This window comes from Nycticebus coucang, chromosome 11 (assembly GCF_027406575.1).
Source record: "Nycticebus coucang isolate mNycCou1 chromosome 11, mNycCou1.pri, whole genome shotgun sequence".
Lineage (NCBI taxonomy): Eukaryota > Metazoa > Chordata > Mammalia > Primates > Lorisidae > Nycticebus > Nycticebus coucang.
This window is the reverse complement of record NC_069790.1, coordinates 36,767,732-36,794,919: the sequence shown is the minus strand read 5'-3', so window position 1 is coordinate 36,794,919 and position 27,188 is coordinate 36,767,732. Positions and strand designations below refer to the sequence as shown.

Sequence of the window (27,188 nt, the reverse complement as noted above, 5' to 3'; positions counted from 1 at the left end):
TATTCCCCATGTGGGGCTACCCATACCTATTTCCAATCTATTTTATGGTATTTCTTTTATTTCCATTAAGTCTATTTCATTAGGTTCTGAAAATCCTTTGACTATGACCAGAAGTTTCATGTTAATTCTTAAAACAGTTTATATACATTAAAATATTCTCTAGCTCTTTTATTTTTAAAGTCATGTGAATATAATTGTCCTAAACTACTGCTTATAATGATATTGGAAGCTTAACACACGTCCTTTAATATGTGAATTTCCTACTTATTTTATCATCTGATTCCCTCGAATAGAATGTAAGCCTCCACACAGGTAAAGAAAGTAAGGGCGTTTTGTTTTCAGTTGTGTCCCTGGCGTTTAGTGCCTACATAGTAGGAAAGATATTTACATAGGGAATGAAGCGATTAAATTTGTTGAAGGTGTATGTCTATCTGTCATTCAGGTGCATACAGAAACTGAATAATGAAAAAGGCACTGTTACACTTTGTACAAAAGGAGTGTGTAGAGTTAAAAGAGAAGGGATTACAGGGAAACAGCTATTAGAAGAGAGATGATGTGGTATATTTCATCACTGGGGGGAAACTGCTGCTTTTCCCCTACAATACCATTTCTAAATATCCCCAAATGGCTTGGTAATAAAACTCTACTAAGGGATTTTACTGGTAGTAATGTATCAAAACTCTTCCTTGGAAATATTACAGCATAGTAATTTCTCAAAGGAACTTACAAAGTTCCCCATTGGACAAGGTTATATAAAAACACACTTAAATCATCACCAGGTATGGTCACTAAACCTTAGATCCTAAACTTAATACCACATCAACATTCTAACAGCTTTGTGAGGTTGAAGAAATGTAGCAGTCATATAAAGTAACACAAAGCGAGATCAGACCAAATTTCCTAAGCCTTCCTGCAATGGCTAAGTGATGGTGCTTTTGGCATAAAACGACAAGATTCTGGGGGGTCACTGACACGAATTCTCAGGTCTCCCTCTGATCTAGAATCCTGTGGTTCTGTGAAATATTTTGAATGAAAAGAGGATACAGATCCCTTTGAATCAAAGAGTTTTTAGTGATAAAAGACACTTCAGTGGTCATCTCATTTTTGACTTGCTCAAAGTCTCAGGCTGGTTTACCAACTGAGTCCAGATCTGGGACTGAAGGCTTCAGAATCTCATTTTAGTTCCCTTCTACTCGGCTCCATGCATTTCCTCCACTTTAAAGTCTATTATTTACAGAAGTAAGCATCGTTGGTTGTGAGACCCAAGGACCACACAGGGACTTTTGTAGTGTGACAAAACCCTTACAAAAAGCCATTTGGGTTTTGTTCACTATATCCTCACCTCTTCATTCTAAGAATGAGGAAACCTGACATGTGTATTCAATAGCTCTGTTCTCTCCTGTATCCTTTTATATAGATATAAAGTGGATGGACTAGCAGTGCTAGTTTGTCAGTTATGAACATCTCAGGCTGCAGAGGTCCAGGGCAGGGACCACTGGACATGAGGCTGGACATGTAGCCCTGGAGAGGGGTCGGAGAGGTCAGAAAAACGAGGAGGAGGAAAGGTGGCACAATACCCCTAATTCATATAAGAAAATGCTATTTATAACCTTTAGAGACCTGGACTAGGTCTTTAAAAATGGGCATGAGACATAATCAATGTTCTCTTTTAGTGACTTTCATACCTGGCTACCTATTAGTATCACCTGGGGGAGCTTTTAAAGCCCATTAGACCAAGACCCCCAACTAAGGCCAACTAAATCAGAATCTCTGGGCTCGGTATGTTTTAAAAGTGCCTATTAGGTGCTCCTAATGCGCAGCTGCCGATAAGCTACCTTGATCTATCTGGTACCTGACATTATAGAAATAAAGAAAAGACATAAACACAAGTTAATTGCATGTGCTTATCAATTTTACGAAATCATGGAAAGACTTAACTACTACCTAAAACTTTCTCTACCCACTCACAAAAATTTTTAGTTCTGCAAAAATAATGCTATTACTGGATCTTCATGGTCTGATGACCTGGGAGAAAAAAACAGGAACAGCAGCGCCAGACATCATTCCAGATATCCTAAAAACCAAGGTAAGCAAGGAAGGAGTTTACCTGAATTGTCCTCTATCTTTCCATCAATCAGAATATTAATTTATTTTCCTCAACAGAAATTATGTATCAAGGGCTCCTTATGAGCTTGGTGTTGGCAGGAGAGAATATAAAATCATTAATAGAAAATGAGGTGCCTTTCCTGTCTTTGTTTGTGCAATGCTTGGAAAAAGCCAACGGGCTGACCATGGAGAGCTTCTGGACTCTATCCATGAGTGAGCACTCCTATAACATGAAGCTGGCACTTTCACACGGAGTCTCTTTAGAGCAGTAAGGACTCACTCCTCAATCCCATGCTCAATCTACTATGCTCTGCTTAAAGCAAAGCACCAATACTGAGGCATCCCTAGACGATCAAGGCAGGCTGTGTGGACATTTCCACAGAGGCACGTTAATGAACTATACTGAATGATGACCTCACGAAGTTAAAAAGAAAAAAAAAAAAAAGAAAGAAAGAAAAAGCAAGCAGCCATACCTTAAAGAAATTAGGTCAGGTCTAATGAGAATCAGCTGGTATTACCTAGTTCTACTTTCCTATTCTATTTGCTTGATTTTCTTGGAAACCTGTAATCATAAGCCTGCACTTTCTTCAAAAGATGAATAATGAAATGGGAGTAAGGAAATGGGAAATAACATATTTCCTCTTGTGTTTTCCTTAATGCAAACTTGTCATAACACAGATTCGGAGAGAAAAATCCATAAGAAGGCTTTTCTCCCTATATGGTTTTTCTCCTTGCTTTGAAAAAGAAATTATTTCCCTCAGAAGCATCTGTGTGCAAAATATACTTTATCCTCTCCAGGGAGGGGAAGGGGTTAAACAGGTGCAGCAACCACTGTGACCACAGATGGTCTGGGGGTCAAGCCTGCTCCTCCAGCCCTCCAATTCCTCTGCTCACAACTTCTTGTTTTTTTCTTCCTTGCCTTTCTTGTATTTCTCTCCTGTAAATCTCATGCCCAGAACGACTGCCCTATTTCTGGGAGGATGAAAGATGAAAGACAGAGCTGCAGAAACTGCTTGATTTTCCTCTAACATTTCAAAATGTTTCAAGTCAGAACCTGAACCTTTTGGGCGGGGTGGGGGGAGGAACCCGGCAAACACCTTTAATCACTTTCCATGTTCACAAATAAATATCCAGTTACCAGACTTTTAGTTTTTCTGCTTTAAACAATGAAGAAGTATGGGACAAAGGAAGAAATGTTGAAAAATTTAGATTATAACAAGTTTCATTGTGGCTTGCTATTTGGGGGTATTATATTGCTAATGTAGTGGACAAAAGAGAGGTTGTCACAGATATTGAACATTTCAAATCTGGTGCAACAGAAGTCTCAAATAAATGCCTGGTTAGTTTACTTGCTCATCTTCTATTTAAGAGCATAAGGAATTCATTAATTCATTAGTTCATTCCATAGATATCACCGGATGACTTGTTACAACTGGTACTACCAGGGAGGAAAGGTATAGCATCAGAGGATTATAAAAGAAGTATGGTAGGTGTGTGTCAATTAAGTCATTCAGGAAAATGATTAGTAGTATCTTTCAAATTATTTTTGCTTTTAAAACTTAGTTTGATTTGGCTCAGCATCTATATATATATGGCATAATACAAAAAACCAAGGCTGGTGGGTTCAAACCTAGCCCTGGCCAGCTAAGCAGCAATGACAACTGCAACAGAAAAATAGCTGGGCATTGTGACGGGCGCCTGTAGTCCCAGCTACTTGGAGGCTGAGGCAAGAGAATCACTTAAGCCCAAGAGTTTGCGGTTGCTGTGAGCTGTGACGCCAGCACTCTACTGAGGGCGACATACTAAGACTCAGTCTCAAAAAAACAAACAAAAAAAAAACTTAGCTTGATTTGGTGACAGAATAATGTAGGAATTGTTTATCTGTTTTCCATTTTTTCTTGATTCTGGAAGCAACAGAAGTGCCTTAATTCTACTGCCCTGGCACTCTCCTCCTTATTCCCTGAGATTCAGTCAGTTTTTCTCCCTTGCATGTTTTATCGATCAGTAATCACTTCGACTCATTCTATGTAAGCATACACAGCCTCCTCTGTTGGAACCTGTGCACCTACACTTTCATAACCAAGTGACTTCCAAGGGAAAGAGATGGGGAATTACATCTCTTGCTCTGTTACCATCCCCTATGGTTGGTCCAGAAGATAAGAATCCAAAACAGGCTCATCCCAGCCTCTAGTACCATTTCCTTCCTTGTACCCTTTCTTCTTCCTTGCTAGCAAGGCCATGGGTAGGGCCCCAGATGGCTCTACCTCCCTAAAAGGAGTGTGCAGGAACATAAAATGCTGCTGTATACTTTACTGCAGCCCTGTCTCATTTTCCCCATCTGTCCTCCATATGCTTCATGCAGCTCTATTAGGCTGCTGCACACAGAGGCCTTTGATAGTGAGGATCGCCAACCTGACCGAGATGAAGAACTAGAATTCACCTCTGTCACTGACAAAGGGCCTCACTTCTTTAAATATCTGATTAATTTAGTATTCAAACAATTAACAGCCACTTTTCTGCAATCTGTGCACACAAAATTTATTTCATTTTATATTTATTATATTTCTTTTAATTTTATCAACAAAAACCACATGGTAGATTTTCTACTATTTTCTCCAAGGGCTGTTTTTGAAGTTTTAAAGAGGTACATGTGGCTTTCCCTTAGGCATCTGTGTTATATACACATCACTTTTTCCAAAATTGAATTTTTCATTTTCAGAAAATTCTTTGGAAGTAGGAAAAGTTGTTACCATTTTTTTTTTCCTCACATGTCTCTGAAAAACTCTGAAGTTTTATGTGTGCTTCCCCCCAAACTCCAAGGTAACAAGCAGAAATCAGGCGATGCTATACCCCTCTGTCCTGCTTAGGTTTGTGCTCCCAGAGTAAAGACACTGAGACCTGGTCCTCTGTGCTTTGTGAGCACGTGGCTAAAACGACATACTCGATCCTCGGTCTGGAATGATTGAGAAGAAAGTAGGAATAAGTCACAAGACACTGTGCACATCACTGTTTCCCAACAGGAGGCAGCTTCTGGCATTAGTAACAGTAATGACTGTGATTTATCATTCTTAGCGTTAAGTAGTGGAAACTGGATGGTGAGCACCTGGGCCATTTTCCTCACAAGCAAACAACACACAAACTAATGACAATTAGAAAGAAAGAAAAAAGAAATCGAGTTAGGCCTGGGTAGGCTTTAATAATTTCTATGCTTATTAATGTGACCTAGACACAAACGCTTGTACTTGTAGAATAAAACTGTGGTGTTATGAAGAGAAAGCAAGAATTCAACTCTTCCAAACCTCTACCACATTTAAAATGTCCTTTCCATAACAGACAACGTGCCTGTTCCTGTAGACTAGTACCAACCACCTGTGTAAAGCAGTCTGGTAATGAGCACATGGAAAATTATGTTCACTTCTATGGCAATTGTATTTGATGAAGCAGAGTCGTGATCAAATGCACAAAATATTAATCTACAAGTATACAAAATCAACCCAGCAAATGCCACAAGAATGTTTTTCTTTTAGCTTATTCTTTGTTTTGCATTAATGATAACTATTTATATTTTTCTTCAAGCATATGCAAAATAATGTTATCTATTTAAATTTTAAGATCAAACAGTAACACTACTGTAAGGTATACCACTAGGTTATTTTGCTACTTTTTTTCCTATTTGCATATTGTATATACCCATGTTTCCCTTATTACCTTTTATAATGCACACTATAGACTCAGACATGGCTTATTATGTTCAGTCCAAACTCCCTGGACACAAGGAAACTCTTGTTCCCACCTAAACTGTCATTTCACAATCCCTTCTGTGTGGTAAAAACCTAAGGAAGCTGTGGGTATCACAGGTGCTATGGCAGCAGCAAAAAGTACACTTTAGTCAAGGAATCAAGTTGCAACTCAAGCTATAGCCAGAGGGCCTATTCATTGGAATAATTGCTTTAGGCTGGAACAAAGTACATATTCTGGTTAAGACAAGTACTCTCCCTTCTGTGATAAAGGAAGTTATAAGTAAGTAATTTTATAAATGGAACAGTAGTGTTTCCAAAAGTGCATAGATGAAAAAGCTAATGGGGTATTTCGCTGTCCGATTAAATTAAAAGGATGAGAAATCTGATCAATAAAGTGCCAGTAAATTACAATGTCTGAAACAATATGAGTATCATATTCTGCAGCCCAGGGCTTGCTCTGAGCAGGCAGTTTGTAAACCACTTGGAAAAAGGCAGAAGTTGCTGCTAACCCTGTAGCTGCTGAGTAGTCCCCTTAATTGTTGACGTTTCAGCAGGGGCTACTCTCCCCAGCGCAGCGCTTCCCACATGCCAGGTGATGCCTGCTAACCCTCCTCCTCTTGTATTTCTTTCCACTGAACGTGGGCTAGAAAATGTTGGCCTCTTGCCAACTGCCTTTAGGTGAGATTGGGTAAAAATTGCCAAAGAAACATCTGCCCCCATATCGTTTTCTTTGTACAGCTACTTCCCAGGCAGCTGCTCGGGAGCTACATGTGTCCATTTACTGGATTTAAACAAAATGGCACAAGGCAAAGGGCAAGGCACACAAAGCACAGGCTGTTTCAGAGCACCCTGGTTTCAGCTGCCAGCAGGAGCCTTCCCCCCACGGAGGATGCCGGCAAGGGCATCAGCAGCTGTGAATCTGGACGCAGGGGAGACACTCCGAGCCTTACCTGTTTCTTTGTCCTGGACTTCTTCCAGGTGCAAGTCATTCAGGAGATGCTCCAAAATCTTCTCCGGGGTTCCGGACACCACCACGTATCTGTCAGAGAGCAGAGAGTCCACTGAGTCATCCTCCGTGGAAGACTGCGAGCGGCTGCTCCATTCATCATCCTCGTCCTCCTCGTCAATGTATTTGAAATAAGGCACATCGAAGGTGGGCAAGGGCAGCTCTCGGTCTGAGAGTGCCGTGGCATCTTTCCTCTCTAAATGAGGGTCAAAGACCCTCAGCCGGGAGCTGCCCATTGTGAACCGTTACTAACAAAGGCATCCCCTCAAATGCTAAAGGATCTTGCCATGCCTGTCCTTTCGCTAGGAACTGAGTCCATCTGGCTGCTAAGAGCTCTGCAGTCAGCTAGAACGCTGGAGAGGCGGAGAGAAGAGGGAGGGAGGGAGGGCAGAGGCGGCAGAGAGCTAGTGAAAAGGGAAGGCAGGCAGCCAGAGGGAAACAGGAGCGCGCCTCCCGGCTGCAGGGAAACTCTCACCTGCAAAGGCTCTCGGGGCTCCCAGCTGTGGGGGCTGGGCCACAGCACTGCACTTTCTTCAGCACCAGGACGCTCCGGTCTTGCTCTTTCACTTGAACAGTCGTCACTTCATCATCCTGCTTTAATTGTGGATGGGAGTGATGGATGAGAAAAGAAGAAAGAGAATTAAAAGGGGGGAGGGAAGGAGCTAACTATAGCTGCATTTTCTAGAGATGCTTTATAGCAGCATCATTTCTTTCAAGATTCAAAATAAATTAAGAGGCCAGTCAAAATCACTCTCTAACTGGACAGTATCCAGGCTCACGTTTCATTGAAACAGAAAGCATTAGGGAGACCTACAGACTCTAAAGGAAATAGGAAAAAAAAAAAAGTGGAGGTGGGATTACAGAGTTTATTCTTAAAACTAAACAATTTGAGTTGGGGAATACAAGGTTCAAAGTTTTAAAAAAGGACCACATGCTTATTGAATGTGTGCAATGTTCTCTTTTACCTAGTTAATGTTTATTAAGCACTTCATTAAAACAGAAAAATCATATAAAACCTACATTACTTAAGCATCGAAACAATGAGTAAGCCTTAATCAGAAGTCGCAGTCAGCACATCTCCTGTTCATTTAACTTCACAGCCCTGCTTTAAAAGGAGGGTAAAAAACTACCCATTTGATCATTCAGTTCAATTTTATTTTTCAGACTTGAGATGGGCTTCAAATCTACCATGTACTGGTTTTGCCACAATACAAGCAAAAATGTCTCTCTAGTTAGAATCTCATCTAGGCTGAAATTCGGATGTCACGGGTGAGTGCACTGACTTTCTTCCCCTCAGTCCCTCTGTAGAAAGGAGAGACGGCTGAACCATCATTCATTTCTGCACACACAGCTTCCACAGCCCAGAGCCAGTGTGGCCCGCTGACGTGGCTCTGTCACAGAGGAGGACGTGCTGCTGACCCAGCAGTGTGGCTCTGACTCTGAGTGATGAACACTTCCAGAGTGTTTAGTGGGAAATTCACCCAGTGCGCAACCCCCAGGGAGGGTAAGGCGGCCTGGGAAAAAGGAACTGTAAGGTGCACATGAGAAAATCTAGCTTTTTCTGTTTCTGATGATGTGAGCAAAAGATTAAAATACGAAAAGTTAAATCTTAAAAATGCTACTGACAGAAAATCCTACCTGATAATTAAGGTACAAATGTAAAAGAGAAGGATATCCCTACTCCCAAGAGGTGAAAAGTACCATATCCATTGTGCCTTTCTAATTAGTTCCAAAGACCAATCAGGGGTGTCAATGTTTTTATTTGCCTTTTATTAGGAATAGGATGGCACTAATCTTGCTATACTTGCCAACCAAATCAGTAAGAAAATTATGATTTATTTTTTTACCTCCTAATGTAAAATCTTTAAAAAACCTAGCAACCTAGTCATTTAATTCCTCCAGGATTTTCTTAAAAACAAAAAATACTGGCCAGTCTAAACAGCACTATAAGTTTATGATGATTCTTTTTTAATCTTTCAGTGGCAAATAATTTTACTATGTAAAACTGATGTATTACATTTCAGCAAGGTCAGACTCAGAGTTACTGCGGCAATTAATGTTGGATATTCATCGTTAAACTCCCTGAGGACGGCAGTGTGACTCCTGTAACATGAATACCAATGTATAATTGCTATCTTTCATTTCTCCAAAGGGGTTCTTTTGTTATCCATGTGGCTGGAGTGAAATAAGATGGCTGGAGAGAGGGGCATATATTGACACACACACCCCTCAAAAAAGAGGAAAAAAAGCAGAATGAGAGTCTGGGATGCTGAGACACACAGAAACAGAGAAATAATTCTGTTTTTTGAAAGGACAAAAATCTTTCCCTGCTTTCCTTTAATCGTGCACCAATACTCATTTTATATGAGCCTGCTATCACACTGAAGTACATTTTACATTCTGTGTGCATGTGATATATGGCATTATTAACTTCCACAGGCCACGCACATACATATGGATGGGAAGGGCTTCTCTAATGCCCGTGTAACTAATATGTATTACATGGCTATGCATACAGAAGCCACACTCTGCTGGGCAGGGGAATAGCTGAATCATATTGATGTACTATCAATAGCATCTTATGTCACTGTGATAGTTTCCATGCTGAAAACCTGTTAAAAATAAAGGAGAGAAAAGGCAGAAAAATCAATGTATAAAAAAGGAGATGTAAGTTATCTAAAATTGCCATGAAAACATTATAAGCCTATGCATTAAATTGATCTTTCAACAAGGAAAGTTAAATGAAAGCCTCCTGGGCCATACACCTTGAACTAATCTCTCTTCCTAAAAAAAGCAGAAATACCATAGGTGAGATCCTATGTATGAAATTTTATTCTAATGCTTGCTTGGTTAAGAATAAAAGTATTACAAGGATGAGTGATGGAAAATATGTTCAGTGACAAATAGTTCATGAAATGAAAGTAAAGCATTAAAGCACCTCATTGACAGTAATTTACTGAACAGGTGAGGGCCTCCTCTGGGTAAGGCACTGTGCTAGACCCCAAGTGGCAAGTGAAGATGACTGAGACAGGTACCCTGCTCTTAACTGACAAGGTAACAGGCTCTGTGACACCGTAGACGGGTACCCTGAGATGTGGCCAAAGGCGAGAGACCATGCAAAAGTAGCATCCATGGAATTTGACAGTCACAAATAACTATGGGTGACTGAGAGAATGGGAGTGCCTTTAAATAGGGGGAAAAAACATAAGATGAGCTCTGCTGAGACTGACACACCTGTTTTCAGATAGCCAATGTTTCAGCATGGATACGGTACCATGCTGTACTGAGCAGGAGTCAGAAATAAAGGGCAAGGCCTCTGGACAGAGGTCAAGGGTAGACACAAGTGTGTGAATTATTGAAGTTTTGGCAGAGAATGAGATTGCTAAAGGGGAGCAGGAAAGAGGGGAACTATGAACATGGGGGATTAGAGGAACTAAAAACAGAGAGTAAGGGGAAGAAATAAAGAGGAGAGTGCCAGCATCTCAGGGAACCTACTGAGAGAGCGGCTACAAAGAACAAAACCAAGAGGATGACAGGAGACCCAGGAGGGCGCTGTATCCAGGGAAAAGCCCAACATTGTGAAATGTACAAAGATGATAAGTTTAAGAAAAAGTGGTGGTGTGATCACTTCAGGTTGGGAGGAGGGAAAGAAGAGTAAGTGTGAATAACCAAGGAGGAAGGAACAGGGAAGGAAGACTGTGTCCTGGACACTTCACTATAAAGGTAAGCAGTCAGCGTGAAGACACTCACTGCTCAGAATCAAACCTGTGTGAAGAGGAGGCACCAGACAATCTTCTAGACGGCAAACCCTGAGAATCACCTAGCTTGACACCATGGCATTCAAGAAGTAGCACAAGTTCCAAAGCTGTTTGCCCTCAGGTTTGTGAGCGTGGTAACATGAAGATGCTAATTTGCAGGAAGGTATTTATAGGCAAAAGCTTGTTATGCTGCTTTTCTTTTCACAACTGTTTGACCTAATCTTGTTCATCCCACAAACTTCACTTTAAGAATCACCTCCTCCAGGAAGCCCCGCTGGCCTCCTGTCCCTTCTGTGTGACCTCACAGCCCCACCTATGTCCTTCTAACTCAGCACTCTGAGGAGAACTTGCCGAAGCACTTTTCTGTCTCCCCAGCCTAACTTACAAGCACCCTACCTACTTCCACTCTGAATTCCCAACAATTAGCCAAGTCTTGATACCCCATAGACTCTCAGTGAACACTGATTGAATTAGTGTGTTTATGAACAAAAGGATGAATGGGAAAATGTGCACTTTAAAGTGGAGGTTTAGAGAATAACACCTTAAATCTCAAAGAACACTTTTTCCGTGGTGAATTCTGCAAGGGCCAAGAAGCAAAGGGTGCTGAGAGGAGCCTGTCTGAGGAGGTGCCACCAACCTCTGCCTCATGGCCCACCCTGCACTGAGTCCTGACTGCAGGTTTGACGGAGACACTCCAACAGACAGCTGAACCCAGCATCAGGTCAGGCAGTGGCTAAAATTGGCAAGGGGGCTACACATCAGATCAGAAGAGCCTGCTCTACTCCAGGATTAGATGGGGAGAGGGTGGCTCATGCTGCAGCCACTGGGGAGACAGCACTGGGCCGTGGCTACTACTTAAGATAATGCATGATAAAGGTTTTGTTTAAGTGTAAAATATCAGGCAGTCGTTAGTTAGTGGACCATTAATAACATATACAATTTTATTCCATAGTGGTAGAGGTAACCACAGCTCAAAAACTATGAGACAGCAGTATCCTAGGCAGCAACCAGACCGCCTAGAAAGGTCACCCGGGGAAGAATCAGCCATGACCAGTTAGATAAACCTCCAACAACAATGAACACTGACTGTGGGTTTACTGCAAATTTAACAGTCATTACAGTGATCCTATGAAGTAAATACTATGAAATCCCCATTTTACAGATAAGAGACTGAAGCCCAGAGAGATCAGGCTTCAAGCCCATAACTTGACCAAGAAAGATTGTGGAGCAGAGATATGATTAAGCTGAGACTGAACCCAGACAAGCTCAAACTAGTACCCTGAACAGGAATGACAGATGTCTGGTAAGATGGCCCATGCTCTGTACTACAGATTGCAGCTATCACCTGGGATTCGATTCACCCTGCTACCGACAGCCAGGGCAGTTTGCTGGTGGGTCAGGCAACAGGGCTACCTGGACCATGGCAAGGCTCAAAACTTTCAACACAGCCAGGTTTTAGTTCAGGATGGCCTGCATGGCTTGGGATTGCCATTCAAGGGATTGACTGCATTCCAAGACAAGAGGAGGGTTGACAGGGCCGAGCACGGAGTTAAGGCTACCAGCTTGGCCCTAAGCAGCTCAGAGTAGGCAGAGCTCAAAGGAAAACAGACGTGCTGGCCAGAAGTGAGGCAAAGACCAAGGCAGGAACAGTTAGATGCAGCAGGGGTTAGACTTAAAGGAAGGTGGGGCTTGTGTGCTCCCATGTACCTATGCCCACGCGCCTCGGGGACACTGGGAGGGATGGGGCTCCTAGTGCCTAAGCTCCTTGGGCAGCTGTCTGACGGGCTCCAGAACTGGGCAGAAACAGAATTGTGTATTTTAAAATGGTTCATTTTATGTTATGTGAATTTTACCTCAAAATGAAAAGAAAAGAAAGAACAAGGCAGAGATGAGCCTGTGGATACAGGGTTGCTGAACAGCACACAGGAATCTGCACCAAGGTGCTCCAAAGGTACAGCCCAGGTAGCCAAAATGTTGAAGAAAGAAGCATCCAGGGGGATGACCGCAGGAGGTCATTTCTATTCTCGGAGCTACGCTGCCTGTGGGACAGGGAGCCCTGGATTACTCATGATGCCTGACTTTCCACTAGTGGGTGGCAAGATAAAGGAGGCCGACTTTGGCTCCTGTTAGGGAAGCACTAACAAGACAGGACGAGCTCTCTCACGCGGGGGCAGAGCCTGTCAACAGCATCATAGAACAAGTAAGGTGACTCCTGACTGAGGCAGGGACTAGGCTCTGAAAGCTTTCCAGCACCGAGATTCTACAGAATTCATTGTCCTCATTCTACTATTTTCACAGAAGCCCAAAGTGTTGGCTTTCCTATAAAGGAAGACAGCACACGATTTAGCAGTTAGGTATCTCTTCCCATCTCGCACTGTGGAAATACACACAAAGCTTAGCAGACAAAACCACCAATGCCCACATCTATTCTTGTACTATAAATGTGGGTACAGCAGAATTGGAATACTTATCTGAAAAAAAAAAAATTTCCAGTCAAAAAGAATTTTGTTTGAAAACAATCTTCACAGAATTTGCTGACATTGTATCTCAGATTCTTTTTTTTTTCGTGGAAAGAAGAAGTAAATAGATCTTTTTAAGGGAAAAAAAGGTCAACAGAATATTGCTGGCAAGACAGAACTGATGAAGAGAAAGATTAAATAAGCAGATATGTGTCAAGATGAGCCATTTAGATTCACCCAACTGCAAGGGCATTGACTTTGGCTTAAAGAATTCTTCTTTGTACAGGCTACTCTGGAAGAGGAGTATTTAAATAATGATAAGTAGTTCTTTTAAAAATCTAGCACAAATAAAGATAAATAACTCAAATGAAAGCACCTAAACTGGACTAACAAAATTCATCATCCCAATTATAATTTTAATGCAATTCCTATTAAAGCTCCATTGTCATATTTTAAAGATCTTGAAAAAATAATACTTCATTTTATATGGAATCAGAAAAAACCTCGAATAGCCAAAACTTTACTCAGCAATAAAAACAAAGCAGGAGGAATCAAGCTACCAGACCTGAGACTGTACTATAAATCAATAGTGATTAAAACAGCCTGGTACTGGCACAAAAACAGAGAAGTAGATGTCTGGAACAGAATAGAGAACCAAGAGATGAATCCAGCTACTTACCATTATTTGATCTTTGACAAGCCAATTAAAAACATTCAGTGGGGAAAAGATTCCCTACGTAACAAATGGTGCTGGGTAAACTGGCTGGCAACCTGTAGAAGATTGAAATTGGACCCACACCTTTCACCATTAACTAAGATAGACTCTCACTGGATAAAAGATTTAAACTTAAGACATGAAACTATAAAAATACTTGAAGAAAGTGCAGGGAAAACTCTTGAAGGAATCGGCCTCGGTGAATATTTTATGAGGAGGACCCCCTGGGCAATTAAAACAGCTTCAAAAATATGCTACTGGGACCTGATCAAACTAAAAAGCTTCTGCACAGCCAAGAACATTGTAAGTAAAACAAGCAGACAGCCCTCAGAATGGGAGAAAATATTTGCAGGTTATACCTCCGATAAAGGTCTAATAACCAGAATCCACAGAGAACTCAAACGTATTAGCAAGAAAAGAACACATGACCCCATCTCAGGGTGGGCAAGGGACTTGAAGAGAAACTTCTCTAAAGAAGACAGACGCACAATCTACAAACACATGAAAAAATGCTCATCATCCTTAATCATCAGAGAAATGCAAATCAAAACTACTTTGAGATACCACCTAACCCCAGTAAGAGTAGCCCACATAACAAAATCCTAAAACCAGAGATGTTGGCGTGGATGTGGAGAAAAGGGCACACTTCTACACTGCTGGTGGGAATGCACACTAATATGTTCCTTCTGGAAGGATATTTGGAGAATACTTAGGGACCTAAAAATAGACCTGCCATTCGATCCTATAATTCCTTATACCCAGAAGACCAAAAGTCACAATATAATAAAGACATCTGTACCAGAATGTTTATTGCAGCCCAATTCATAATTGCTAAGTCATGGAAGAAGCCCAAGTGCCCATCGACCCACGAATAGATTAGCAAATTGTGGTACATGTATAGCATGGAATATTATGCAGCCTTAAAGAAAGATGGAGACTTTACCTCTTTTATGTTTACATGGATGGAGCTGGAACATATTCTTCTTAGCAAAGTATCTCAGGAATGGAAGAAAAAGTATCCAATGTACTCAGCTCTACTGTGAAGCTAAATTATAGCTTTCACATGAAGACTATAACCCAACTATAGCACAAGACTATGGGGAAAGGGCCAAGGAAGGGGAAAAGGAGGGGGGAGGATTAGTGGAGGGAGGGTAATAGGTGGGGCCACATCTACGATGCATCTTAGAATAGGTACAGGTGAAACTTACTAAATGCAGAATACCAATGCCTACATACAGTAACTAAGAAAATGCCATGAAGGCTACGTTGAACAGTTTGATGAGAATATTTCAGATTGTATATGAAACCTGCACATTGTACCCCTTGATTGCACTAATGTACACAGCTATGATTTAACAATAAAAATAAATAAATTAAAACATCAAAAAAAATCTAGGTAAAGTTTGACTTTCTCAAGTGTGAAAACATATACAAATTTATTATGGAACTTGCCCAGACTCACTCAGAAAATCAGTATACGCAACCAGATAACTAGATGGAAAGCTTCTGGCTGCTAGAGAGGAGCTGCATCTACTAGATCCTACTGCCTCTAAGAATTAGCATCCTATCTATAAAACAAGTTGTCTAAGAACCCTAAAACTAGAGCAAGCCTAGGGACTGGGGATCAACTTTAGCTGGTAAACCTACTGCACAGCAGAGAAGAGATGGGGGTGGCCTACATGATTTTGAAATAAAAAGTCAATGTCTTTTCACCACAAGTATACTTCATCGTGCTGTACTAGCTTGAGGGATCATTCTGAATACTGGCAGAAAAGGGATACACACTTATCTAGGGCTTTGAAAGTGTCTAATGAAGGGACAGATGTGTAGGTGAGTTGGATGAAACTAAGCAAAAATAGTGAGACGACCAGAGTCAACCAAAGAGGAAGATACTTTTTTTTTTGAGACAGAGTCTCATTTTGTCACCCTTGGTAGAGTGCCACGGCGTCATAGCTCACAGCAACCTCAAACTCTTGGGCTTAACTGATCTTTTTGCCTCAGCCTACCAAGTAGCTGGGACCACAGGCACGCACCTGGGACCACAGGACAGATGTGTAGGTGAGTTGGATGAAACTAAGCAAAAATAGTGAGATGACCAGAGTCAAGCAAAGAAGAAGATATTTTTTTTTTTTGAGACAGAGTCTCATTTTGTCATCCTTGGTAGAGTGCCATGGCGTCATAGCTCACAGCAACATCAAACTCTTGGGCTTAACCGATCTTTTTGCCTCAGCCTACCAAGTAGCTGGGACCATAGGCACGCACCACAATGCCCATTTCTATTTTAGTAGAGATGGAGTCTCACCTTGCTCAGGTTGAACTCCTGAGCTCAAGGGATCCACCCACCTCTGCCTGCCAGCGTGCTAGGATTGTAGGAGTGAGCCACTGCGCCCGGCCCACGAGGAGGAAGTGGGACAGAGGTGGGCAGAAGAATCACCCTGCCCCATCTCTCCTTTTGCCCTCTGATCTCCCACCTCCTCTATGGCTGCATCCCATTCACAGCAGGAGGGCAAGACCTGTGGGGTGATGCAGTACACAGTGGCCAGGAATCACTGATCACTAGCACAGGGCAGAAGTGAGAGAGGAGAAGGGGCAGGAATGGAGACAATCCCGCATGCTTCAGTTTCCAGAGAAGCCTGTGTCAATCTTTCATTAATTTAGACATTATATCCTGTGGGTCATGCAGTCCATTTCCCTGTTGCCTGGAAAACAACTAAAATATCTAAACCAGCGGTTCTCAACCTGTGGATCACGACCCCTTTTTGACAATGAAAATGCATGTCAGCATTAGGAAGGTTGAGAACCACTGATGTAAACACTTTGGAGTAGGGTATTTTTGCACTTACCTACTTAAACGTAATTCCTGCGTTTTTTGGTCTTAATACTCCTTCTTGCCTAGCACCTACATCTGTTTACTGTAATTTAGCTTCCCCACACTTCCATGTAACCTTAGTTATTCCATCACACAGGTATTACTGTTTTTTATCACAAAAGCTTAAATTTTTGAAAATCTTTCCCAGCAGTCCTTTAGTTCCAATATAAAAGTTGATGACCAAATTGTAGAGAGGGATGGAGGGTAGAAGAGGAAAGGGAAACAGCAGGGCCAGCTCCACTCTGATGTTACCTGCCTGAGATCAGCGCTAGCTGAGTTTTCTGTTCTGCCCACCATCCAGAATCAGTACCTTCTGAATGAACAAACGGCCTGGGGAGTACGTGAGGGGATAGGTACTAGAAATCAGAATGGCCTGAGATCAAGGACAGAGAGGTCACCAAGGGTCAAGAGGCAGAGGTTCAGCCCCAGAGGAGCTAAATCCAGAGAGTGGGCTAGGGCAAAAGAGTTCAAGATAGAAATCTGCAAAACCAAAGGCCAAGATCTAGACTACTGTGACTAGGAACCGAAGCACCCAAAGCCAGATGTAGGCAGGCACAGCTCTCTTGCAGCAAAATAGAGCTGAATTCCAACTCTGGGGTCTCAGGAGCCTCTTCTCACCCAGGGAGAGGCCTGTCCTCCAGAAAGGCAGGTTCACAGCTGCAGACAAGGCCTCAGACCATACAGAGGACAGGGGTTACCTGGAACATGGCTTACCTGGAGCCAAATCCTGGCAACCATCCAATAGCCATCCTGCTGGGGCAAAATATACTTCCCAAGCCCCAAATATAACGAAATATGCCATCTACCCCTCAAGGGACATTTAGGCACTAACAAGGATAATATATGCAAAAGACCTAGTATGGCCCTGCCCCAACCACTGTTTAATCATCAATGACTAGACAAATCTAATTTGTTTAATAATTCATATACCTTACCAAGATCCCTCCTACCAAACCACAAGGCAGAGGTATCGTCCATTTCTCTCTATTTCATGGGTAATAACCAATTCTTAATAGTACAAAAATTAAACTCAGATGATAGCAGCCCTTCAAAAACTTACAGCCTGGATCAAATTAAACTGATATCCACCAAAGCGGAGACAGGCCTGCTGTTCCCATTCTAGAATTGCCACTTGATGCCTGGGTGGTCGATGACTGAGTTGTTCACTCTTTCTGAGCGTCAGTTTTCTTGCCTGATGAGATACAGCCCTAACTGATTGCTGGACACAGAGAAATAAATGTGTTCACACACCATATTGCAACCGTGTAACATCCAAGAATACCAAAGTATAACAATCGAATTTGTATCAGGGCCTTGATGTAATTTTATTCATATATATGTCTGTATGACTATCATCTAAATTTAAAGAAATATATACAAATAACATATTATCACGATTTTTTTTCATTTGCAATGAAAGCTACTCCCTACGGTGCTGTACACCCTGTTGAGAGGCAGAGAGCAACACGGGAACTAAATGCAGAACTCAATGAACCTGGAGGAAAGACGGTTCGAGCCCTTCTGCCAAAGGAGGACCGGGAATGATGAAATGGATTATTTCACGAGAGAACTGGGTTGTTCCTCTCCGGCCCTCACCTTGCCCTTCAAATCAACATCTCACTTGCCAGAAAGTGTGCACCTCTAGAGAATGAAAACCAAAAGAAGGGAGAAGAGAACATTCAGTTGTCTCCGACATTTATATTGGTAAAAATAAAATGTCAAGAGTTAATGTCTTCTGAGCCATTTGTTGTGGATGGGAGTCCTGATTATCTGCAAGAGAGTAGCTGCAGACCTGCAAGGTCAGCATGACTGAAGTATAAACAAGATGTGATGCCAGCCTTGTCACCTGAGGTAAGGCCACTGGAGCACCACTGTTTCTGTCCCTCCTCTGTGATAAGGTGGTTATTTCATTTTGCTGAGACTGGTGAGTTAGATCCGATCACCTGGTTAGCAGGCCCAAAGGAAGATGGAAAGGTCAGCTGAGCTGGGAGGTCACTGAGACTTTCTGAGTCACCTACTAGCTGCACACCATGGGCCAGGGCTTTCCTGGAATCAAGTAGCTCTGGCCAAAGTGCAGCTGAGGGCACTGCTGTGTGTGCACATGTGGCCGATAGAGACCTAGCTGAGAACCTTCAGGAGAAGTGAGGATGCCTTCAGAAATCTAAATTAGATCCTGAAGCATTTCCTAACACACAGAAGAAGGAAAAAATCTTGCCAACGACCAGAATCACTGGAGAAAAACCTCGTGTCTGTCAATTCTTAGAACGTGTGAGCTCTATCGATCCCCAGCATCCACACAAAGTCTGTACAATGTGTTCACAACAGGGTCTGTCATGCTGGGATTCGCAAAGCTGATATGACTTAGTGTAGAGGACAGCACTTATTTCCACCTCCTATAATTGGTGTATCTCAATGGCCCTCAAAATACAACATATTGGGTTGGTGGAAAAGTGAATGTGCTTTTTGCATTGTTGAAATTTGCCATTTGATACTGGAATACATTCTTAAATAAATGTGATCATGTTATACATCATTTTAATGTATATTTCTTGCTTTATGTTTTTTTGCTAATGACTTATAATAGCTGAGAATTATTTTCCAAAGGGCAAAAATAAATAAATAAACAAATCTAAAATCTTGCTTCCTAGGAGGTTTTACAGAAATTAATGTTATGTAGAAATGCTTTCTGGTTTTTAAGAATTCTCAAATCATTCCGTATGTATATGTGTGTCTGTGTGTGTGAGTGAGAGAGAGAGAGAAAGAGAGAAAGAGAGAGAGAGAGACATGCAACATTTTTCTAAGGGGAAAATATCAATTTTGACGCTTCTCACCAGCAGTCCAAAGATAGGATAAAACGTAGGCCTAAACTATGATTAGGTATAGAGTTTCTGCATTCTAGTTGCAGACATATTTGTCACCTGGTGTTTGACAAATTTATCGTCGCAGATTTATACAAGATTTTAAAATATGAAGAGGATACAAGAGAATAACAGGACTGGTCAGCTAGCGCTGAGCGGTCTGTATAATGTGGGCTTCTCCCCCTAAATTCCTCTTATATGATCTGAAACTCACTTGTGTTTGATAATACTTCCCGATCAAGCGAAGACTGATTCATAAACAAATTGTTTTTTAAAAAATTAACTCTTTACTCCGAGCATACCCAGCAGAAGTATTCTTCAAACTTAAAAAGTTAAGAAAGTATGAACTATTATACACTTAAAAATGGAAAAGCTTCAAATGGAAAGGAACATTATCACTCTTTCCAAATCTCCTTTCTGGGTATATAAAACCATGTTTGCAAGTGTGTGCATGGGGATATACTTTGGGTGTATGTGTAACTTCAGAGAGGGCAAAGCAGTAAAAAAAAAAAAAAAGGGCAGCCTTGGTATTTATGCAAGTGATGGAATGAAAAATTCCTAGTTACCATAGCAATGGGTAAATCACATGGGATGGAAGTGAGGATACACAAAGCATTTTGAGTAAACACTCATGTTTTTTCATGTTTTATACATTCCTTGGTGTTTTTAGGGAGGCATGCCTTTAGTCTCTGCAGTAACCATCTCACAAACTTCATTTCACAGTTTGAAACAAGATTGGGAAAAAAAGTAAGACAATATATCACTCAGTACACTGAATAATAATGGAAAGTTGGTACTAAAAATAGATTAACAGAATTTAAAATGCAATAAAATGTTGCTAGATTGATTTGAGGCAGGCAAGTAAACAAGCAAGCAAACAAACAAAAAAAAACAGGAGGGGAAAAGGTTGAGAGGACGTTAGAATAAGACAATGATAAATTCGGTTGCATAGTGGTACATCTCTTTTGCTTCTTTTCTGAAGTGGAGGATAGTTATGGAGGAAAGAGAAGGATGAAATGGAAATAGTAATTTAATGCTAATGTGAATGGGGAAAACGTTCTCTTTTCCTGAATGTGAATGTGTACTTGTGGTGCACACACATACAAACCCGTCCAGGTAAGAGCCTGCTCGGTAGACAGTGACCCCTGAGAGTCTGATCACCTGTGTCTACACTTCACCAAGGATGACGTCTCCCACGGGCATGTCTAGAGTTACAAAGTGGCTATTGGTGATGAACCTCTCTGCTTTTCTGGCTTGCCATTTCCAGGTTAATTCTCCATTATAGAAAACTTTTAACACTTTAAATCTCCAGGGAACTGGAATCCCAGAGATGGTACAGTTTGGATTTGAATAGATTTGAGTAAATCTTGAACTTGTGCTTGAACTCGAGAAAGATTTCAAATCACCCACAATTGTCTTTTCTACTAGATCTAGTTTTATAAACTGAAAGCCATCAGGGATTTAAAAAAAAAAAAAAATCAAATGAAACATGTGACTGCCCTCAAAGAGTAAATTCTTCACTTGAAAGAGATACATAAAAGATAAAAATTTGCATTTCTTAGAAACAGTAGTTTGGAGCTAGGCTGTGGGTAGTGGTTAGTTAACGAGCCTGGCTAATATCAATAACTAGTCCACTTTCCATGAATTCAAGGCAATTTAATATCTAACTAAAAAAAAAATATCCTCCTCAGGACATTCTGAACCCAGACAAACAATTCCAAATATTTAATGACTTGACTTAAAATATGGTTTTAATACCCTGATAACAGAGACACTTGTAGCTGAATATGCTACATAAGCCATCTGTCCTGTATCAACACCATTTCACAAACAGCAAATTTTTAGACGTTGTATCCACTAGAGTATTTTTAGAACACAAAAGAACAGAATGATTCTTGGCATTGATAGGCATATTCAGTTAGAAGAAAAAAAACTACTCAAACTTTCTTAAGTGATCAATTGGTATCCATTATAAAATGGTGAGATTTTGCCAAAAAAATTAAAAGTTTAAAATATGAATGTTGCTGACTTTTTGGGGGGTGGGGGAGAGCAGATAATCTAGGCAAAAAAGGAATTTTAGAGTGAGCAGAAATCTTAGATCTCTAAGGTCCTAATTTAATAGAAGAGAAAACTGAAGTTCAGAAAGGTAAAGTGACTCACTAAATCAGTATTTGACATACAAACCTGGAAGAAGTTTGTTCACAGAATTTCAATTCTTGCAGAACAAAATCAACTTATTTTTTAGAGACAGAGTCTTACTCTGTCACCCTGGGTACAGTGCTGTGGCATCATCATAGCTCATAGCAACCTCAAACTCTTGGGCTCAAGCGATCCTCTTGCCTCAGCCCACCATAACACCCAGCTAGTTTTTTTTTTTTTTTCTATTTTTAGTAGAGATGGGGTATTGCTCTTGCTTAGGCTGGTCTCCAACTCATGAGCTCAGGAGATTCACCCACCTCAGCCTCCCGAAGGTGCTGGGATTACAGGCGTGAGCCACCGTGCAGGTCTAATATTGACTTTTTAAACTAGTGGTTCTCAACCTTCCTAATGCCACAACCCTTTAATACAGTTCCTGTGGGCAACCCGCAGGTTGAGAACTGCTGTTTTAAATGCTAATAACAAAACAGTAAATTAACTGAAAAAAGTTATGCATGTGATAGGTAATTAAGAAATCTTACTTTTACATTACAAAAATAAATCACAGCTCTATTAAAGACCCAGATGAAAAGTGAAACTCTAGAAGAAATAGAAAAATATAAAATAAAATTGAGTATTTGGCCACAGAATTGGGAAGAGCTTTCTAATTTTAAAGAAAAACTTTTAGTTAAAAAAATTAACAATTGTGCTCATATGTATATAAAAAATTATAAATAGAAAAAAAATGGGGGGAAACTACGTATAACAAAAAATTTGGTATCCTTTATATATAAAGTACTTATACAAATTAATGAAAAATGGGCACAGGAGAAAAATGGCTTACTTACGGAAGATAAACAGATGAATAAAAGATGTAAATATTCAATTTTACTAGGAAAAAAATAGATTTGAACAAGATAATATTTTCCTTCCCCTTGCCTCCCCCCATTTACCTAACAGAAATATTTAGTTTCTCCTACTAAGAATTGTAATACTCAAAGAAGGTAAATACGAGGTCAAGGGGACTGTATAACAAATTATTTCACGTATTGCTGGTATAAGTAAAAATTGGCACAAGCATTGTGGAAAGCAGCTGAGCAAAAACATAAAAGAGATTAACACAGTTCATAAGTAGTAATTACAATGCGAGGCATTTACCCTTAAAAATATAAACTTATGTAAAGATTTTTATAGAGTTATGCATTTCAGATCATTTATAATAGGAAAACTTTGAAAACATGTTTCACCGCCAAATGAAAGCGTGGCTAAATAAATTGTGTTAGGAAAACCCAAGGAAAACGTCAGAACGCAAAGATTGGGGGAATACAAGAAAAGTGAGGAGGAATAGTGATTAGTTACCACTAAATTTTTCTTTTCTTTCTTGTACCTATTATTTCTAAATTCTCTCTAAAAGGCATATATTACTTTTACAATAGTAGAACAACTTCACAAAACAAAAAAACTTTTAGCATAAATGTGCTATAAATTCCACCGAGTTGCCTGACACCTTTGGACCATTGAACACCTTTAAACCTCTTCCATACAAAGTGTGTTTTCAAAAACAAATTCAATCAGTAAAACAAGTCAAGGACCATGTATAATACACTAAGTTTTTTTTTTTTGGAAAATCATCTTTTGTAGCTAGAAAATGGGAGGGGAAGTGAATAGTAAATTCCAACAACATATCATCTTCTTTTTATAATTTGTATCTAGATGTGGCCATAGCCCAGGAAGTAAAATATGATTACTGTTGCAAATGCCTTAATGTGAGGTAAGTTTTCTAGAAACATAACTTATTCAAAGTACACTTTTCTCTCCCTTCTAGAAATAATTCCTGACGCTCTCCTCTGTCTGCTCATTGTCCCTCTTCCTCAATCTCCTGTCCTGGCTTTTTCATCCCTTTCTTTCCCTCCATCGTAGTCTTTTTGGGACTCGATTACATCTTGCCAATTTCTGTCTCTGTTGGATTTTATACGATGCCTGGTTCATAGATGCTCAACACATGCTTTCCTCAGTACATGAAGACAAGAACAAATTAATCTTAGCCAGATCTGTAAAAAGTCTGCTCCAAGTATGAAAAGAGGAAGTTGCACTGACATTAAAAATAAGTCAACTTTAGGTGTTGTTGGTGAATGTCCACCTCTGGTGGCAGCAAGCTGAGCTTGAGGGATGCTGGCCCCAATCTGAACAGCTCGGTGCAGTAACAAAGTGACTGAATTCCCCATGTCTGGGGCTCACCACATTCTGCAAAGGAATAATACAGCTCACTCTGGGCCTCCCACAGGCCTGTGCTACCCCACTCTTCTTTCCTTCCTGGAGTCCCCAGACTGAGAAAGACACCTCTGGCCGGCGCTGAAGCCATCTCAAAACTTAGGTTTGAGCCAAGATGCTCTCCCACTGCATTCCTCCTCAGAGGTTCAGGTCCAGCCAGATGTGGAGCATAGAGCAGAGGTCAGAGCTAAGAGGCAAAAGCAGCAAACCACAGAGGGTGGGGCACAAAGAGTACGCCGCTGCAGATGTTCAGGGCAGCTAGGGCCGCTCTGATCTTTATTAATAAGGCTTTTCCAGGGTGTGGTGCATTCTCTCAGGTCTGTGCAGATCTGCTCGAGATGCCAAGATTATGAATAACACAGAAGGACAGGAACTTGTGATTTACTGACTTAGGACGGAAATGGGATTTATTAAAACTGAGATAAAGGTTAGACGTGATTGCCAAATTATAATGGAAAAGTCATTTAATAGTTCAACAAGTCATGAAAGGTTTCTGTGCACAAGCACCTGGCGTTCAAGTATATTCCTTAAAGACAATCAGAACCTAATTGGCTCTCCGTTTCGTTCCAACATTTCTTCTCTTGGATTTTCTGCCTTATCCAGGCTTGATCTCTTCTCATCTCTTATGTCTTATCCCTTCACCTCAAACCTGTCGGTATAAATAAATGGACACCAACTCGGGCCATGTGTCTTTCCATTTCATATCCTATAGTTTTACTCACTTAAATCTTTTAAAATTCCAGTCATGCATATCAGTAGAGAGGACAGTATTATCTCCATGGCTTCAATTATGCTCTCTTCCCTATGTTTTCAAACGTTATACCTGAGAGTTGTTTTAATACTGAGATAATTTTTAGATATGTGCTTCTCTGTGGGTGTTTAATGAGAAGCACTGAATAATCCCATTTATTTCTTGCTGACAAAATTGTTTGTGCCTGTTTCCATGAGTTGCTAATTTTCTAATAGGGTGACTGCTAATAAATAGGAGAGGAACAGTTCAAAAGAAGAGTTTCATTAGGGTAAGGGTCATTTCAATCAGGCTGGCCACACTTTGGGGCCCCACAAAATATAACTTCAGAACACAAAGACATAAAAACACAAAAGATTGAATTACAGTGTCTTCTACCAAACCCAAAGGATCTCTAATAATTAATATTTTTATTGATTTTTTTTGCTTCTGATTACACAAGCAAAAGGATAACTACATTACTAGAAGAATATTATCAGTGGAAATACCTTAACATTTTCTTGTGACTTGTACTTACAACAGAACTAAAGGTCAGATGGTATTTACTGCCCATTTTAGAATACACTGCTTATAATCCTATTTAACAGGTACCACTTTCTGAAAGAAATTTTTTCTTACCCAAAGCATCAAGACACGTGGTATCTATAGTTTTCCCAATGCCTATGACTCTCAGGGGAAAACTCCAGGCTACTCAGATTGATTGTGAAAAACTACACATCATCACAATCCCCCGATTTGTAATAACAATAAGTAATAACAATAAGTTCACTGTGCAGGGGAGAGTGATAGCATCCGTCAACCATAAAACTCATTTGGGGATTTTATTACACATGGCACCATTTGGGGATCATTAGAATTCTTTATTCGCAAGGGCATCAATGTAAAGCTTGCTCCACCTCTATAAATCCTAGCCAAGGCAAGATCATGAAGGGTGCAAAGAATCATCTATATGAAGTGCCACTCTCTCCCCTCTCCAGTGGCCCCAAACTTTACCTTGACACATTCCACCCCCTCCCAAACCTTGAGGTCACCCACACAGGCTTCCAAGCTTGCTCACCAGAACCTCCTTACAAATCCGTCCCCCCAGGCCATTTCCTGACATCTTAATTGTCTTATTATCACCATTATTCTCTCCTATTATGTGTTTCTTGGATCTCAAGGAGTCCCTAATCCTTTATTCTGACTCACTTTGCCTCAGTCCAGCCCTGCCATTCCTGGAACCTGAACAAAGAGAACATTTACAAGGGTTTGTTAAGAGGGTTGTGCCTTGTTCGAGTAATTACGTACAAATGTACAATAAATGAACATACATGCCATATCTTAGTCTCCATTTTTTTTAATATAAGAGGTAGATTCTGGAAAAAGAAAAAACCCTAAAATACAAAAACCCATGCCGGTTAAAACCAAGTGCGATGGCATTGACCTCTTCACACCAAGACAACTCAATAACTTTTCACAAAACTTAGAGACACATTTTTATGTAACAGCAAATAAGAACATTGTTATGTTTTAAGCAAAATATGGATATTCAACACGATCTAATAGAAAAATATGTACTGTACACTTGCCCACAGTCTGTTATGTTCTGTTATGGTATTTTCAGCAATCTTCTATTTTTGTTATCTTAAAACAACACTGAGGGCTGCTTGATGCCAGATGGACTTTTTCCTTTCCACCCACTTCCCACTGCAAAAGGAAAAAAGGTTCTTTGCATCCTACATGGAAATCTTTTCAATCCTATTTCTCATCTTTAGCAACCAAAGTATATGAATCACTTAGAAGTCACCAAACTTGGACTGAATCAATATGAAGCTAATATCATATCTCAGAGTAAACTGTATTTAAAGCGAACATTACAAAAGGTATTCACATTACTCGCATGTTCAAGTTCACTTCTACACAAGCAGGACTGAACTGGAGTGAACTTTTTAAAAGAAAGATGATGACATAATAGCATATTTTAGGGTAAAGCTAATAAATTTGAAATAAGCTATAATTAAAAATTCAGAATGAAGTCCTGGGACTTGCGCTCCTCACAGGAAACTCTTCACCTGTGTGCTGGTGACTGCTTCATGTGAAGCCAACAGGGCTGTGAGGAAAGGAGGGTTGGAAAGCTTCCAAGCAGTGAGTAGGACCCACTCTTTCCTTCAAACCCATTCCCACACTGCAGCAGAGGACTCTCAAACATTTGATTCCGTATTTTCTCCCTTGCTTATTAATTCCTTACAAGAGCTTGACATTGCTCTTACACACAACATGTGGCTAGGCCACAGGTCCCGCATGCTCTGGACACTGTGCCTCTCCCGTCCACAGATTCTTCCCCATCCTCTCTGCATCAGGCCCCTTTGCCTGGAATGCCCATCTCTCTTCACTTCTCAGAGCTCTCCTGACCCTTCCAATTCCATTTTCCTCAGAGAAACACGCCTGACTCCCTAGACTGGCTGAGGTCCCGCTGGACGCTTCCAGAGCTTGCTCAGCATCTGCTGGGGGTTGGGGGAGGTGAGCACAGTGACCGCGTATCA

General features: G+C 40.7%; 1 protein-coding gene across 4 annotated transcripts in view; it reads right to left on the bottom strand.

Moving 5' to 3' along the window:
• The window catches only part of RAPGEF5 (Rap guanine nucleotide exchange factor 5), a 271,113-nt gene that overhangs the window by 69,563 nt on the left and 174,362 nt on the right, over positions 1-27,188 (bottom strand). For 3 of the 4 annotated variants that reach the window (XM_053609433.1, XM_053609435.1, XM_053609436.1), the window contains 2 exons: positions 7,328-7,446; positions 6,797-6,885 (listed from right to left, as the gene is read on the bottom strand). In XM_053609433.1, the coding sequence (XP_053465408.1) occupies positions 6,797-6,885; positions 7,328-7,446 (208 nt within the window). The remainder of the gene's footprint in view (positions 1-6,796; positions 6,886-7,327; positions 7,447-27,188) is intronic. The other variant, XM_053609434.1, reaches the window with a different exon arrangement.